Source organism: Calliphora vicina, chromosome 3 (assembly GCF_958450345.1).
Source record: "Calliphora vicina chromosome 3, idCalVici1.1, whole genome shotgun sequence".
NCBI classification, from domain to species: Eukaryota; Metazoa; Arthropoda; class Insecta; order Diptera; family Calliphoridae; genus Calliphora; species Calliphora vicina.
Window position 1 is genome coordinate 51,590,464 of NC_088782.1, and position 18,932 is coordinate 51,609,395.

Here is an 18,932-nt window from a genome sequence, read left to right on the forward strand (position 1 = left end):
TTTTGTGATATTCGTATTCAAATAAAATTCAATCCAAATATGTTATATATATACAAAAGTCATGTCACCAAATTGTATAACGATCGGTCCATAATTAGTCATAGCTCCCATACAAAGTCCACTTCCGAAAATCATTTTAACGAGCACAAATCTCTTAAAAATGTTGGTACATTTTAAAAGAAAGCTGTTAAAAGAAAATTGTTGTCCCTAAATTATTAAGAATTAATTGATCTTTCAAACTGCAATGTTAGTTTTTTTAATTTTCATAAAAAATTTTAAAAGTTATAAAGCCTTATTTACAAAATGTATGGAAAAATTTCGAAAAATTGTAGTGTAGGGCACCTTAATGAGCCAATTCATTGCAAAAACTAAAAATTTTTGCACACAAAAATAAAGCATGGACATTTTTCTTTTAAACAGTGTCCTCAAAAGTAATGAAATTCGTGGGTCTTGACAAAGTTATGAATAAAACTCAAAAAAAGGCCGACAACACGTTTTTTGCCAAAAACTCGACTTGAGCGACCTCTAAACCTCTTCCGAAAAATCTGAAAAAAATCTCAAAAATACTATGCCCTATAAGCTTTCAAATTATGCTTGAGCCCCAACAAAAACTTTTTTGGGACACCCTAATCTACAGTGATCGAAAATCCCTTTGTCTTTAGTTATTTGTCGAATTTCAGAAACAATACAAATTTCATTCGATTATTCTATATAAAATTGTTCGAATTATTCGTTATTCGAAAATGGGCATTTTTAAGTTGTTCGAATAATTATTCGTAAGAAATTATTCGATTAATCGAACGATCATTAGTCAATGAATACCCTAGTCTGGTCTGATTTCATCAGCTCATAATAGAGCGATTCGGCTGATTGGCCGCACATTCTACACGATCTCCTACGCTTCGGGTTATCGTAATAGATCCATTTTTCATTGTAAGTAATTATTCGGTGTAAAAAAGATTTTCTTTTATAGCGTTTAAGCAGCATTTCAGACATACAAAGTCGTCTTTCAGGGTCTCTCAGCTTCACTTCGTATGGTACCCAATTTCCCAGTTTTTGGATGAATACTGCTGCTTGTAAACATTTTGAAAATGCTAACTGATTAGCTCACAATGATTTTGCAAGCTCTTGTTGAGCTTGACAACACCTTAATGTGCAGACATAGATTCAGTAGCCTCGCTTAACAAAGGGAGTAGCTGACACTACTGAATCTATGTCGGGAATATAGTGAGTCAACCGTCGGGAATATAGTGACATCCACAAGAAAATATGTTTGCCCAAGTTAAAATAAACTTTTATTTATCCTTCGCCTTCGTGAGAATGATATATACCATTCTCACGAAGTTTGTCATTCAGTTTCTAATTTACACAATAAAATTTTCCGACCCTATAAAGCATATATATTCTGGATTCTTATAGATAGCGGAGTCGATTAAGCCATGTCCGTCTGTCTGTCTGTTGAAATCAATTTTCTGAAGACGCCAGATATCTGCGGGATCCAAATCTTCAATTATTCTGTCAGACATGCTTTCGAGAAGTCACAAATGGTACAAATCAGGACAACCTCGATTTCTGACCGATATCTGGATTACTAAGTCATTAATATAGACAATATGGATATCCAATGATAGATATTTTAAAGACCTTTGCAAAGACATATATAAGACCATAGTAAGTTGGACCTACAATGGGTTAAAATCGGAAAAAATATTTTTTAACCCGAATTTTTTTTTCACCAAAAAAAAAATTAAAAAGAAAACAATTTTTTCAAAATTTAGAAAAAAATTAAATTTCAAAAAAAATCTTAAAATTTAAAACACAATTCGAAAATTTTTTTTTCCAAAAAATGAAAAAACTACTTTGGAAAAAAAATTAATTTTGTTTACCTAAAAATATTTAAAATTTGTATTTTGAAATATAATTTGGTGAAGGGTATATAAGATTCGGCACAGCCGAATATAGTTCTCTTACTTGTTTTTTTTTATCAATTTAAATTAATTTAAGCTTAAACTTGGAATGGCAATATTGATACAATTAGACCTTTGCTTCATTTTGTACCTATGCTTTTGGATATCAACAGTGTTTCAATAAAAAATATATGAATGATGAGACACTTTGCTTATAAGTTTGAATTTAAAAATACTTTCGAGACAATTTTTTTGATGAGTTTTATTTTTTATTGTAAGATTTTTAGTCAAAAAGGAAAATATTTCAAACTGCAACAAATGAAGAAATGAGTTTATAACGCTGTTATGAGAAAGCTCTTAAAAATATTTTCTTACTCATCCTTTTAGTAAATATATTTTTCTTCCACTTTAAATATTTCAATATGAGCCATTAAAAACTCATTCATGTTGCATGTGCCAAACTGGCATGTATGCACTTAATGCTGCTGCTGTATAAAAGAAAATTAATTAATTTGCGTTAAAACACACATTTAATACAATTTGTTATTTCGGCGCAAATAAATGCAAAACAACAACGGCAACGAGAATGTGACACTCTTAGCCAAAGATTATTTTTTATTCTTTGAATAAAAAACCAGCCTCTTAAACACAGATATTTTAATTTATAACCAACATTATCCTTAATGTTTTTCTAGCAATTTTTTTTTATTTTTTTGAAGAAAAATAAAGTACACATTGGCTTTTGTCCAAAAATTATGCACTTTAAAACATACTTACTCGTACTTCACAATTGTAAACATTCCGTTGATTGTTGTTGATATTGTTGTGATTTTTTTTTTTTTTTGATTTTTTTGGAGGCAGCCAGCTTCTTTAGCAGCTCTTTTTCCAACAAAACATGCAACCAAGATGCAACTGTTAATGTTGCTCTTGGCAAAATGCCACAATTGAACATAATTTAACAACAATGAACAAAAAATTGCAATTTGTTGTTGATGCTGGTTTTGGTACTAATTTTACAGTGGGATCAATTTGTTTTAAATGAAAAAAGATAAGGAAGCTAACATGCTTCTAAAATGATAATTGTTTGACACTTCACTATTTACACAACTATATTTTAAATCCTTATTTTAACACGATAGTGTCATCAGAGGCAGGTACTAACCATAACCGTATAAAAATATGCCATTACATTGATATCATATATCAAATAGGTCTCATAGAACCCATCATCAGGTTCAGGTTAATAACTACGATATGAAACAATAATGGACTTCTAAACTACTAATAATAGATAAGCAGTAACATTTAAATCAGATAATAAAAAAGTCATTCCAAGACTACTTGAAAGTAATACTGACTGTATGTAGTAGTCATTAAATGCAAGTCATTGCCAAATATCTGCTGGCCTTATTGTGGCACAAGATATTGTCCATTCAGTCCCAATGTGAATCGTTGCCTTCACACAGTCACATCCATTTTTGTCATTAACAAAAAGTGATGTCATTTACCAGGCAGAGGAAGTAATGTATGGATGCTTGCAACTAGCAAATAAACGTACATTTTTTATATGCAACAAAAAAGTGATTTTTTTTGGATGCATACATAAGAGAAACTAAATTGTGTAACTATTATGATTAAATGTCTGTAAGAATATATGTATATTAGACCTGCCCTTGAAAAATAGATTTGCTTTGGTTGGGTCTTATTTCAAATCTTTCAAACTTCAAACGGTTTCCGATACATAAATTCTTCTAACCGCCGGTCATACATATGTATGTTGAAATCAAATCGTAGCCCCCAAATAATATACATAAGTATATGATTCATATATCAATTTTTACGCTATAGTCCCGGTTCCATTGCTATTTAAAATCGAGAGAATCAACCTACAAATGTAAACGACTATTTCGATTTATACAATATGGATATCAAATATTTCAGAAATCTTTCCACCTCCGTATATAATGCTGTAGTAATTCGAACCTACAATGGGTCAAAATTGGAAAAAATAATTTTAACCTCAGTTTTTTTATAATCAACAAATTTTTTTAACATAAAATATTTTTTACCATAAAACAGTTTTCAGCCAATTATTTTATACTAATAAAAATATTTTCAATCTTTATCTTAAAGTATGCTTTCGTTTAGGGTATATAAGATTCGTCAAAGCTGAATATAGCTTTCTTACTTGTTTTGCAGCAGATAGTTTTAGCTACTAAAGATTTATGTAAAACCCATGAAACCAAATCTAATTTTTAAGGACAGGTCTAACTTATATATATATATATATGTTTATGCTGACGAAGTTGGAGAAGATGCAACTGGAAATCTGAAAATTGGTTATTTTGATGACGACAATGTTGGCGTTGCTGATGACAATAATGATTATGTTTGCATGAGAGAAATTAGTCATGACAGTCAACCAACCAAATGAAAATAATTGGGATTACACAATTATTTATGAAAACTTCTTAAAAATAAGTAAAGTGCAGACCACTTTATTTTAAAAAAAATAGCATTTCTGTTGCGTCTGCTCCTTATGATATGGGATGAGTCAATGTCTGCTTATTTATGGCGGTCCGAAACTGTAGTATTGGTCCCGTAGGTAATGTCAGTTCCCTAAAAGACGGATATATGACCTTGGAAATACCTGCTTTAATCTCTGACGGAGGTTACATGCCTGAGTGCCACTGACAGTAAAAACAACTTAACAGACAGGTTGGTGATCAATAATGCTGCTGGTAGACAGATCGAACAGATTTTTGAACAGGTAGAACCTTTTGGACGATGACCTTGAAGGAATCTTCGCAGGTCTGACAGAGTTTTAGCTTAATGAGAGTGATGAGTAGGAACTGGTTACCTTTGGGAGATCCAGTAGTGAAAAACATGGAACAGGACGAACGGAAAAGGTTTGCTTGCTACAAATGCTCTGTATATGAGGAAGCTGTTCGTGCGAGACTCAGCTACCTTGACTGTTAGGGAAAATCGATTGATGCATAAATGTACAAGACATACATAAGTACGATGCTTTGCTGAATATTGACTAAGACTAAGACTAAGACCAAGACTAAGACTAAGACTAAGACTAAGACTAAGACTAAGACTAAGACTAAGACTAAGACTAAGACTAAGACTAAGACTAAGACTAAGACTAAGACTAAGACTAAGACTAAGACTAAGACTAAGACTAAGACTAAGACTAAGACTAAGACTAAGACTAAGACTAAGACTAAGACTAAGACTAAGACTAAGACTAAGACTAAGACTAAGACTAAGACTAAGACTAAGACTAAGACTAAGACTAAGACTAAGACTAAGACTAAGACTAAGACTAAGACTAAGACTAAGACTAAGACTAAGACTAAGACTAAGACTAAGACTAAGACTAAGACTAAGACTAAGACTAAGACTAAGACTAAGACTAAGACTAAGACTAAGACTAAGACTAAGACTAAGACTAAGACTAAGACTAAGACTAAGACTAAGACTAAGACTAAGACTAAGACTAAGACTAAGACTAAGACTAAGACTAAGACTAAGACTAAGACTAAGACTAAGACTAAGACTAAGACTAAGACTAAGACTAAGACTAAGACTAAGACTAAGACTAAGACTAAGACTAAGACTAAGACTAAGACTAAGACTAAGACTAAGACTAAGACTAAGACTAAGACTAAGACTAAGACTAAGACTAAGACTAAGACTAAGACTAAGACTAAGACTAAGACTAAGACTAAGACTAAGACTAAGACTAAGACTAAGACTAAGACTAAGACTAAGACTAAGACTAAGACTAAGACTAAGACTAAGACTAAGACTAAGACTAAGACTAAGACTAAGACTAAGACTAAGACTAAGACTAAGACTAAGACTAAGACTAAGACTAAGACTAAGACTAAGACTAAGACTAAGACTAAGACTAAGACTAAGACTAAGACTAAGACTAAGACTAAGACTAAGACTAAGACTAAGACTAAGACTAAGACTAAGACTAAGACTAAGACTAAGACTAAGACTAAGACTAAGACTAAGACTAAGACTAAGACTAAGACTAAGACTAAGACTAAGACTAAGACTAAGACTAAGACTAAGACTAAGACTAAGACTAAGACTAAGACTAAGACTAAGACTAAGACTAAGACTAAGACTAAGACTAAGACTAAGACTAAGACTAAGACTAAGACTAAGACTAAGACTAAGACTAAGACTAAGACTAAGACTAAGACTAAGACTAAGACTAAGACTAAGACTAAGACTAAGACTAAGACTAAGACTAAGACTAAGACTAAGACTAAGACTAAGACTAAGACTAAGACTAAGACTAAGACTAAGACTAAGACTAAGACTAAGACTAAGACTAAGACTAAGACTAAGACTAAGACTAAGACTAAGACTAAGACTAAGACTAAGACGTGAAAACCAGAGTAGGAATGTTAACACAACTGAAATTGTTTCGTATTCTAGCACTGGATCAAACACGATCACAGACGCTTGTCTACTCTCAAGGCGGCTACATTAGGACCAAAAATAATATTATTATTATCATAATACCTAAGGTACTGCCTGCAACTAACTGAACTTGAAGATCCGCTACAGTTACCAAAGATCCATCAGTCCATAGTATTAAGTATTAAGAGTTAAATGTCAAGTAAAAGACAGAAGAACAGGGTAGCCGGCTGAAACCATTCACTAGCTTGACATAAGCATCCGAGCTAAAATTAGCCATCGTAGATTGTAGTCAAACTGAAGATAAAACAAGTAAGAGAGCTATATTCGGCTCAAATTATACTTTAAAATAAATTTTTTTAAATATTTTTCGGTAAACAAAATTTAATTTTTTTTTTCAAAAATTTTTTTCCAAATTTTTTCCAATTTTTTTTTTTTGGAAAAAAATTGTATGACAAAAAAAATGTTTTGATAAAAAAAAAATTCGGGTTAAAAAATATTTTTCCCGATTTTGACCAATAGTAGGTCCAACTTACTATAGCCTTATCTACATCATTGCAATGGACTTTGAAATATCTATCATAAGATATCCATATTGTCTATATTAATGACATAGATATAGATAAAAAAAATGGGTCAAAAATCGAGGTTGTCCCGGTTTTTTGCTATATCTCCGTTATTTATGGACCGATTTTGCTGATTTTAAATAGCAAACTTCTCGAAAGCATGTCTGACAGAATTGCTGAAGATTTGGATCCCGAAGATATCTGGGGTCTTCAGAAAATTGATTTCAACAGACAGACGGGCATGGCTTAATCGACTCCGCTATCTATAAGGATCCAGAATATATATACTTTATAGGGTCGGAAATGAAAAATGTAGAAATTACAAACGGAATGACAAACTTATATATACCCTTCTCACGAAGGTGAAATGTATAACAAGTAAGAAAGTAGGGTCGGTTAAGCCCGAAGAAAAACGTTTTTCGTTTAAAATCTCAATAAATTATATTCGTGAGTGACTTTTGGAAGTGTGCCTTATATGGCAGTTACGACTAATTATGGACCGATCACCATGAAATTAGGTCGTGTGATTTATGTCTATATGTTGTATTTTATGTGCATACCAAAATTTTTGGGAGATTTATGCACATTAAAGTGATTTTCGGAAGATTTTTGGAGTAGAAGATATTGTAGGAACCAGTTGGCGAACTCACACGCCGAGAGGATAATTTTGTTCTACATTCGATTGCGATAATCGGATGAATTATAGAGGAGTTTGTTTGCAGAGCATCAAGGGCATATGATAAGAGGAACTAATTAGATGCACGGGAGACAAGACACTCACGCAACAATTACTAAAGAAGTTGTTTGCATGAGTAAGAGAAGGAATCCTTATAATAGGCCCGAAATACCTCCAAATGAACTCGAGAGTGCGAGTGACTCGTGTAAGCTGCTCATTTCTGATGATAAATTCTCTATACTCTAATATCTCACATAATGGAACTAATAAATTTTTCCCAATATGAGATAATGATTAAAAACAATTCACATCATTATTTTATATTGGAAAAAATGTTAGTTATGAGGTCTCAATCTGCAACCATAAATTTGTATAGAATTTTGTATATATGGTACATACTCAAATATTGCAAATTTGAGAACAATGATTAAGGGAAATGAAAACAATGGGTCATATTAACTTACAAAATTGTATACACAAAACATTCTACAGGAAATTACTTTTTCTTTGGCTTTTGTTGAGATTTTGTATGCATTCAAATTTATAGCTAAATAAAGATTTAAAAAGGCGACAAAATGAATTTTTTTTCTCTCTTACCTTTATCTCATTTTATACAGGTGATAAGCAGTTTATAAATATTTTATTCCACAGAAAGCAAAAAAAAAATATATTAGATTTTTACCCATAATGGTTTCTTTGGAAAAGTGCACAAATTGAATAACAAATACTTGAGGTGCTAAAGTTCGTGGCATGTTTTTAGCGTTTCTCTTTATTTACATCTTGATTTTAGCCATCCATATTTAATATGCACGGTTATCTATGGCTATGTGTGCTTGTATTTCAGTTTGATATGCCTTCAATGGAAGAATGTTCACCTTTTCTATTTCATGGTGCTAGTGCTCGTCATTTTCTCATCATCATTATCGTCGTCGTCATCCATTCACTATTATCATTTGTGGTGGCACCTTAAGCGTTGCCATGAATTCCATTCGTGTGAATGACAATGTCATTAAATTGCTTTTGAAGTGTCGTTTTAATTCTCAAGGCAGTTTTATTAATTTTATGCATTTGAATTTGTTTGCCATAGAAATTTCTCTAAATGCTTCTTTTCACTGTTTTCCTCTCTTTTTATGAAATATTAACGAAATATAATACAACTGGGACTTTATGCTTTTGAATTATGATGGTTATTTTTTCGTAGAAAATTTTTATCACATTAATTAACGTGTTTTTTATTAACGTAAATTCATATATTTTTATTAGGTTGAGTTGCAAATAGAAAGGAGAAATATTTTATAATTATTAACATGGTAGAACTAATAAGGCTATTACTACTTTGAGGTTTTAAGTTGATGTCAAAATGTTTTCTATAAGTTAAATTTTTATTGATAAGCTGTGGAAAGAAGCAAACAAAAAGGCTTAGAAATTATATACGTACCGATGGCTTAATATAGAAAGGTCGTATCTCAACTTTTAGTTACTTTACAGGAAAAGGAAAAATCTCAATAACATCAGAAAGTGAAATTTAAAAAAAAAACAACTAAAAATTTGTAATATATCAAAAAATATTATTACAAAAGTAGTTTGTTTTAATATAAATCAAAAAATATGCATTCTACTTTACATGAGTTAGGGGTTTTTGTTTTAGACGATTTTTTAAGGAAGGTCTCTTTGAGTTTTGTCTACCAGAATATGTAAAAAACCAGATTTTGTAAAAAAAAACGAGATACGACATTTCTATATTAAGCCATCGGTATGTATATCAGACCCAACAGCTGTCATGTCCAAACTAGAGAAAATACTGAATTAGAGGAAGCGCTTTACACATGCTGTTTTCAACAAATAATCATATCCCGATTTCATCAGAAATTTTAGAAGCAAAATCCAAATTCTTTTATGTAAAGTTAAGGTGGAAGGACGATATTTCTGCTTTATTTAATTTAAATACGGGTTTTTTATAATATTGTTTTTGTTTTTGAATAAATATATCTGCAACAAGTATCTTGAATACCCTCCACCTAAATATAATGATATAACAACTGAAATAATATAACAATTGTTAGTAAGACTAGTTTAAGCAGATCTAATTCAGCAATTTATAATTGAAATTCCTATTAAGTAGAACGTATAAAATTTAATAATTTATATACTTAATAATAAGTTAATACGTTCGGATCAACATTTTTCCTTTTTAACCTCAAGTAAAGATTCTTCACTGAAGAAACAGATTATAAACAAGTAAGAGTACTACATTCGGCCGTGCCGGATCTTAAATACCCTCCACCTAAATATGATGGATATTATATACTGAAATAATATAACAATAGTTAGAAGGACTAGTTTACGCAGAAGATATTTTATTTCAATTGTACAAAAAATTGTATCTAATTCAGCAATTTACAATTGAAATTCCTAATAGAAAGTATATACTTAATAATTAGTTAATACGTTTGGATCAAAATTTTTCCTTGTTAACCTCAACTGAAGAAACAGGGTTTAAAAAAGGGTATACAAATATATTTAGACAAATTTAAAAATATTGGGTTGTGGGACTTATATATTGTATCACCTATTGTGATTTGATTGTCATAAAATATTTTAGCGTGATTTTTATGTACTTATACGGGTGCTGTGGCCAATTATTTACCGATATTCACAAAATTCTGTATTATGATTTTTGAATACAAATTACTGATCTGTGTACTATTTTTGTTCAATATATGGAAGCTATGACCTATTATAGTCCTAAGTATTTGAGGGCTATTTTTGTAGAATTTCATATAAACAACGCTATTAACAAAAGTGGACCTTATATGGGAGCTATGCCGAATTATGGACGAATATTTTAAAAATCTTGTAGTACGATTCTTGGATACAAATTACTGATTGGTGCATAATTTTGGTTTAGTACAGATTTTTTTTGGATATTTGTGCAGGTTAATGTGTTTTCCTGAAGTGTTTCTTATATGGAGGCTATGACCAATTATGGGCCTATCATCATAAAATTTGGTACATCGATTTTTGTATATATTGAATAAATTTGTTTCGAATTTCAACCTGATAACTATATTTGTAAGAAATTTATGAGGATTTTAGTGATTTTCGGGAGTTGATCATATATGGGAGATATGGTTAAATATGGACCGATATTCATAAAATTCAGAAGTATGATTACTGGATACAAATTACTGATCTGTGCGTTATTTCATTTTGTTATCGATTTGTTTTAAATATTTTTTAAGGTTAATATCTTTTTCGGAAATGGGCCTTATAGGGGAGCTATGACCAATTATCGGCCAATCTGCATACAATTTAGTACAGTGACTTCTATGTATATGAGTATTATTTTTGTCGAATTTTAACATGATAAAGATATTTATAAGAGATTTATGAGTACTTAACCGATTTTCGGAAGTGGACCTATATGGGAGCTATAGTCAAATATGGACCGATATTCACAAAATCCTGTAGTATGATTTTTAAATATAAATTATGGATCTTTGTAAAATTTGGTTTTGATATTGATATTTTTAGTTATTTATGTAGGTTAATGTGTTTTTCGGAAGTGTTATATGGAGCTATATATGGGAGCTATAACCAATTATCGGACGATCTTCATAGATATAGGTACAGCGATTTTTTTATATATGGGGAATATTTATGACGAATTTCAACTTAATAGCGATATTTATAAGACATTTATGCTTATTTAAGTGAATTCGGAAATGAACTTTATATGGGGGCTACGGTCAAATATGGGCCGATCCACAAAAAATTTCGTGTTGTAGTTTTTTTAGCACAAAACTTATTTTTCCTGAATTTTGTGTGGATACTGCAATTTGGTAGGCATTTACAGACCATAGAACTATATTTCAAAAAATGAATTTTTATTTCAACACTAACTGTTGTGAACGTAAAAGTAGTACAAAAATTCCCATACGCTTCGGTTTAATGTTTTAGTATAAATAGCTGATGCACAAATTTAAAATTCAATAATAGAATTTTTGTCATTACTGCGCATGTCTATTTTTTGGACATGCGCATTAATTTTTAAGGTTATTTGTTTAGTACAGAAATTCCCATGCGCTTCAGTTAAAAGTTTTAGTATAAAAAGCTGATGCACTAGCGTAAAATTTCAGCAGATACACACACAAACTTGCGTTTCTTTTTCATAATCGAATTTTAGTCATTACTGTGCATACCTGAGCAAAAAGAATTTAAATCAACATCATATGTTTTGTATTGTGCTTAAGTACTGCTTTGTCAACGAAAAGTCGACTATTTTTTGGACATGCGCATTAATTTTTTAGGTTTATTGAAAATTTCGTTTACAGCTTTAATATAAATACAAGCTGTACACAACCAGCAATATTTATATTGGTTTGGTGCGCCAAACTGTCAACAGTACAAATGGAATTGGCTATTTATATTTTCATAATGTCTACACATGGTATAAATATATATTTCTCATTAAAAAATTAATAAAATCCTGGTTTCCGCTAGCTTGCTAATAAAAATATGGGGGATTTCATGTCAAGTGAACTAACTTTTGAAATCGCTGTCTTCCGATCGGGAATTTGCACCAAGGTTAGTTCTATTAAATAGTAATTTAGACATCGAGAACTCTCTAGTTTAGAAATTCACTGATAACTTACAGTGATTCAATAAATCGTCAAATCTGGCAGCTATGAGTGTGACAAAAATTACTTAATTCATAAACTCTTAAAGAGAGCATATTGAACTCTTTAATTGTAATAAAATATCTCTTAAGCTATTAAATAAACAACAATTAAATCGTGACTGTTAGAAAAAAAATTATTATCAAATTTGAATAGAAGATTAGATTATTTCAAAAAAAAATAAAATATTTATTGATATGAATTAAAAAAATTAATGCAAGTCTCTTTTAAAGAGTAAGTATTTTAATGTATTTACAAGAAACAAATAATTATGATTTTTATTCTTTTTACTAAATTAATTTAAAAGTATTTAAATTAAGTTATTTAAAAATTTCTATTATTATTTATTGATAATGTTTATAAATTATATGTTAATATGTCAACACTGGGCGCCAATCACTCATTCAATCTTTTACACATTGCCTCACTCACTACTCGCACGACAAACAAACAAATAAATAAACGATCTTCAATTACTTCCACATTTAGTAGGTCTAAAACACTCTTTATAAACAGATCGTATTTTATTTTAAATAGCTGATGTTATGGAAGTTTAAATAAAATTATTGAAATAAATTGCAGACAACTAAACTAAACATTTTGAACAATGGCAGCAAATCACATAAAAGAAATAAAACGAGAGGTAATTCAAATTAAAATTAAAATAATATATAAAACATGAATTTAAATGAAATAGTTTAATGAAAAATAACTCAAGCGGAACAAAATTTACAGTGGACTTTAAACTTTTACCTATAAAAAAACCCAAGATAAGAAATAAACAAAGAGGTAAACAATTGAATAAACAAACAAAAAACCGTAAGATGAGTGTAATTATGAAGAATATTTATATAAAAATAAAATTATATTTTTATTTATATAAATAAAATGAAAAATTCTTTTTACTGTTTGTGGTGGTGTGATTTATAAATTAAGAATCTAGCTTGTTGGTAAAAAGAAACTAAACAAATACCTATATTTATTTAGTATCGGTCACACTTTAGCTGACTAAGATAAGATTTCAATATCTTTAGATTTCCAACAACATTATGGTTTAAATCACACAACTAATCGAAAGCAAAATAAGTAAAATATTTCATTTTTATCGATAAAATATTTTGAGTCGGCTGGAAAGTCTGTTTGGAAATATTATTTTGTGTGTTAGTTAAACAAAGAGTGAACTTTAATCAACTATATTTTTCTTTAAATTGTAGAAAATTACAAAAATTATTAAGTAAAATGAATCAAAATTCGAGTAAATATTATATGTACATTATAATAGCCGTGTGTATTTTTGTTATTTTATTAACGGGATTTAAACTTTTGTACAAGAGTGAATATATTGGACTTCGACCTAATTTATATATTGCATCTATATTTTCGCAACGCACAAAATTAGTGAGTGCGGCACAACTAGAGCCCTCGCCTTAGTGGACCTGACAAATGTTAGTTTTCATTTAAATATTTATATGTAATTTATTTGAAATTAAATTTCAATATTTTCCTAAATATTGTTCTTCAGTAACTGTACACAGAGAAAACGTATTCGTAGTAGCAACCGAATATGTTGTCAATCGAATGATTCGGTTACACACATAGAATTTTTCGGTTCTGGCAACAGAATATCCGTGGATAAAGAAGAAATTCGGTTGAAGCAACCAAACTTTTGTTACCACTTCTAAAATTCTGCAGCCACAAATGTAAAATTCGGCCGCTAAGGCAGAATCATTCGATTGGCAACAAATTCGGTTGCTATTACGAATATGTTTTGTCTGTGTACCGATTTGTTAATGATTCAATAAAAGTTCTTCTAACTCCGCTATATATAACGGTCCAGAATATATCTAATTCATTTAATTAATATTATAAAAATGTATCATTTAGTCTATTGAGTATAAGGGATTTAAAGCAAAACAAAATACTAACTCAGATTAAAAACAAAATCTAATATTACCAAAAGTTGGGAGGGAGATTGACATAAAACATTTTTGAATTCAAATCGAATTTTCGAACAAATATGTTGTCTCTTTTAAAAAAAATTAATTTAAAACTAAAAAAAATATGAATTTTTATTGAAATTCTTAAGTTTAATAGGTTAATAGTAAATTCGAACTTATGTTCGAACCCTTTAAATCTTAGATAAATGTATTTAATATGAATAAATAAGTAATGTTTATTAAAATTTTGCAGATTTTGTCATAAAATAAATATTCGAAATTAAGTTCGAATTTTCGAAATTAATAAAAAACTTTCCAATCCAAGGTAATAAGTAATTTCAAACCAAAATATTGTAGTTTTTGAGTCAAAATCAAAATTCGAAATTAAATTCGAAATTGCTAAAAACCGTACAAATCTTAGAAATTGTTATAATAATACATAAATAATGTAATTCCTTTGAAATTGCGTGATTTTAGAGCTCAAGTCAAAATTCGAAATTAAGTTCGAATTTTCGAAATTGCTGAAAAACCGTACAAAATTCATAAATATTATAAAAAATTGTTATAATACTACATAAATAATGGAATTCCTTTGAAATTGAGTGATTTTAGAGCTCAAATCAAAATTCGAAATTAAGTTAGAATTTTCGAAATTGCTGAAAAACCGTACAAAATTCATAAATATTATAAGAAATTGTTATAATACTACATAAATAATGGAATTCCTTTCAAATTGAGTGATTTTAGAGCTCAAATCAAAATTCGAAATTAAGTTAGACTTTTCGAAATTGGTAAGTAATCCGTACAAATCTAAGAAATTGTTTAAGATAACATAAGTATAAAATTCTGTGAAGACTTTAGGATTCTCGAGCTAAAATCAGAATTCGAAATTAAGTTTGAATTATCGAAATTGATAAAAAATCATACATATGTATATTAGAAATACTGTAAAAATTGTAATTGAACAAAATAAATAATGAAATTACACTGAAAGTTTCATATTTTAGAGCTCAAAACAAAATTCGAAATTAAGTTCGAATTTTCGAAATAGTAGAAAATCGTGTTGTTTTTGAGCTGAAATCAAAATTTTCGAAATAAATAAAAAATGTCAAATCTTTGAAATATTAGAAGAAATTTTTATATGACATTCTATAGTCTTATAGCAGTGATAGTCGGTTCAAAATTTTAGGATTTTAGAGCCAAAATCAAAATTCGAAATTAAGTTCGAATTTTCGAAATTAAAAAAAAAGTTCCAGCGTAAGGTATTTAGTAGGAAATCATATTTAAGCTAAGTAAATAAGTAGATTTCATACAATTTTTTTAATTTTTGAGCTCAAATCAAAATTCGAAATTAAGTTCAAATTTTCGAAATTGCTCAAAACCATACAAATATAAGAAATTGTTTAATACTACAGAGCTGAGGTGTTTCTGAAATTGGTTTTGTACGGTTTCATAGTTGAAAATTGGTCACCATTATAATACATTAAATGATTCACATGCTAAAAATGTTCGAATTGATTTTTAATCCTAGTACTGAATATTCTTATTTCCTTTATTTTACAGTTCATAGACCTAAGCATACCTATGCCCTGGGGTCATATTGTGGGACGTTGGTATGGCAATCGTAAAGTTAGACCCATCTTGGCCCTACATGGTTGGCTAGACAATATGGGTACCTGGAATACCCTGATACCTCTACTACCCGAACATCTGGGTATACTCTGCATTGATCTACCCGGTCATGGTTTATCTCCCAAACTGCCTAAGGGCATAGTCTATCATGCTGTCGACTATGTCTGTGTAATATTACGTATAATGGAAGTATATGAATGGAAAAAAGTCTCTATATTAGCACACTCCATGAGCTCTATGTTATCTTTTATATTTGCCTCTTTGTATCCTGATCGCCTGGACATGCTAATTAGTATAGATGTGGTGCGTACACGTTATCGAGATCCGAGCACTCAATTAGAATTTATACGCAATAATATAGAGAAATATTTAGTGGAAGATGATCGTTTACAGCTGGCCGCTCAAATGGAACCGCCTGCATATACCCAGGATCAGTTGCTGCAGGTAATGTTTGAGGGTTCCGGTAAATCGGTGGCCTTGGAGAATTGTCAACATATTTTAGAGCGTAATATCACCAAATCAGTTAAATATCCTGATAAATACTATTTCTCACGTGATGGTCGTGTCAAGTTCTACTTCGAATTCACAACATCACCACCCTTTGCAGCCGAATTGGCACGACGAATTCATGATGTACCCTACTGTGTCATTAAGGGCTCACAGTCAAACTTCATAGACGAACAGAGTGCAGAAGTTATAGAAATATTGAAGGGTAAAAATCCTCATTTTGAACTACATGAAGTAGAGGGTACCCATCATGTACATCTCAATAATCCGCAAGGTGTGGCCGCTATTATCAATCCATTTATAAATAGACACCGACCACCTTTAATAGAGACTTGGTCCTTGAATGATGTGATTGTAAGCGAAACCATGGAAGAGTGGAGTATTAAGACGAAAAAACGGAAGAGTAAATTATGACTATTACCTTTCTTTACGAACTGTGCTATGGAAACCATAAAAAGCGATGACGAATCTAGTGATAGTGAAAGCAGTTTTTAATGAATTGCTAAACCTGTAAGGATTGTAAATATATACAAGTCATGCTTAACTGAAAACTATAAAGTTTGAGCGATAACTGATAAGATTTGGTTTCAAAACAGTTCTGTAAAGAGTTAGTCAATTAAAATTAATTCCGCAAGTGGAAGTTGTTTCCTTATATGTTTATAAAAACCCCTAATTCTGAAACACGGAAAACAATTTATTTTTTTTATAAAAAAAACACTAAACATTATTTGAAAGCAAAGTGATTTTTATATAGGTGCCTAGTTTCTGAATTAGGCACCCATACAGAAATACACATAGAGTGGAAACTAGAAAAAAACTCAAACAAAAAAATTGCTCCAATTCATAACACATACGAGTGTTGTTTTTGTTTTCATATAGTTTTTTTTTACTAACACATCACCACTTATGTTATTGACAACTGAGTTAGGTCTTTGACAGGAGAGGTTCCTATCTAGTTGTATTTATCTATGGTCAAACCCTTTAACTTATTATAATATTAATAACCCAAAATTAGCTTATTTCAAGAGACAAGTTTCATTAAGTCTTAAATATATTAAAATTGCCTAATTAATTTAATGTAAAAATATTTCTTAATACTATTTACATATATTTAAGTAGAACATTGTATCCAATTTTTAATTTCGCAAATATTTTATGTTAAATTAACTTCATAAATACAACACAAAATGGCCAACGATTATCACCTAAAGTCTATTTAACCCTCTAACGTGTTACTTTGCTATTGACAGTTTTTACCCCAAAGTAAATAAATTTAAAATGTTGTGGCCAGAAGTTGAAATGTTATGACTAAAAGACTCAAAAGGCATTAATAATATTTATTATGTTTAAATAATAATTACATTAAGTAAATATTTATAAATTTACTTTAGTATTTGTTATGATTTTTGTTATTAAATAAATATTTATGTATGTTTAAATGTGTAGAATTTATTTATTATTCAAATAATATGTTGTATATTTTGTTGATTTATTAAAGTTATAAATAAAATGTAATTTAAAGTAGTATCTAGTAGGTAATTTAGAATTTATACATTTATAAATTAATAAAACATTTAAGCAAGTTTTTATTTAGATATTTATATTAATTTACCAGGAAAATTTTGTTCAGTTTATTACAGAATCACTAGTGCTAGAATGACAATAATCAAAAATCCTCAAAAATCGTGAAAATCAAACTCAAACAAATTTTTACGGAAATATAAAATAAAATATGAAATAATTTTATAGTATAAATTTATTTGTTTTAAATAAAATAAAGTTAATATAACGAAAAACTAACATAATCAGTAGAAAAATATTATAAAATAAAAAGTAATTCTTTGAATATTTTTAATGAAAAAAAAATAAAATAAACACAAAACAAGTAAGAAAATATGGTTGGTCAAGTCCGGCTATATAATATCCTTCACTAAAAATCCTTTTCTTCTTTTGGATACCAACATTTTTAAGTGATTTATGATGTGACATTTTTATGGGGGCTAGGTGAAATAATGGAACGATTTCAATAGGATTCGTCCTTGTGCCAAACACTATGTATGTATATGTGACAAATTTTCAAAATTGCGACATGTCTTTGCGCACAAAGTTTTCATGAGCAGATGGACGGACATTGTTTAATCGAGTGACTCAGAATCGATCGGTGTACTTTAAGGTACACACTCCCCACAAAAAGCTTAATACACTCCCAAATATGATAATGTAATATTAATAATTAACTCTCGATTGAAAGAAGAATATTAGCTATTCAATTTTATGTAAATCAAACAAAAAAACTAAAATTTTGTGAAAATGAGACAATTCACTTAATTACACAGTACAACACATGATTTTGGGACTCAATTCTGACAATTGCACGTGAAAGTAGCTCCAAAAATAAGAACTTCTACATCATTAGTTTTGTCAAGTTGGCTGCCGTAATAATTTAATGACCATACGAATTTTTTTTCCTCAATGTGGATTTTTATCACTTTTTCTATATTTTAGCACGGTTATATCTTGTATACCGTACGGAATATCTCTTTTGTGGCTGAAGGAAAGTTGTAGATATTGAATAGTAGAAA

General features: G+C 29.6%; 1 protein-coding gene across 2 annotated transcripts; it reads left to right on the forward strand.

Annotated features, from left to right (window-relative positions):
* Nucleotides 1-12,757: 12,757 nt before the first annotated feature.
* Nucleotides 12,758-18,287, forward strand: LOC135955042 (probable serine hydrolase). 2 transcript variants are annotated; one of them, XM_065505323.1, is made up of 2 exons: nt 12,758-12,917; nt 15,775-18,287. In XM_065505323.1, the coding sequence occupies exons 1-2, from the start codon at nt 12,882-12,884 to the stop codon at nt 16,762-16,764; spliced, it is 1,026 nt and encodes a 341-aa protein (XP_065361395.1). In that variant the 5' UTR covers nt 12,758-12,881; the 3' UTR covers nt 16,765-18,287. The 2 variants fall into 2 exon arrangements, with proteins under 2 accessions (XP_065361395.1, XP_065361396.1); XM_065505324.1 differs by lacking the exon at nt 12,758-12,917 and adding an exon at nt 13,599-13,719.
* Nucleotides 18,288-18,932: the final 645 nt, after the last annotated feature.

Bases quoted from the DNA above. Each gene is read 5' to 3' on its own strand.
- LOC135955042 (XM_065505323.1), top strand. From the start codon at position 12,882: ATGGCAGCAAATCACATAAAAGAAATAAAACGAGAG. The intron at 12,918-15,774 runs GTAATTCAAATT...TTTATTTTACAG, and splicing joins TAAAAGAAATAAAACGAGAG to TTCATAGACCTAAGCATACC.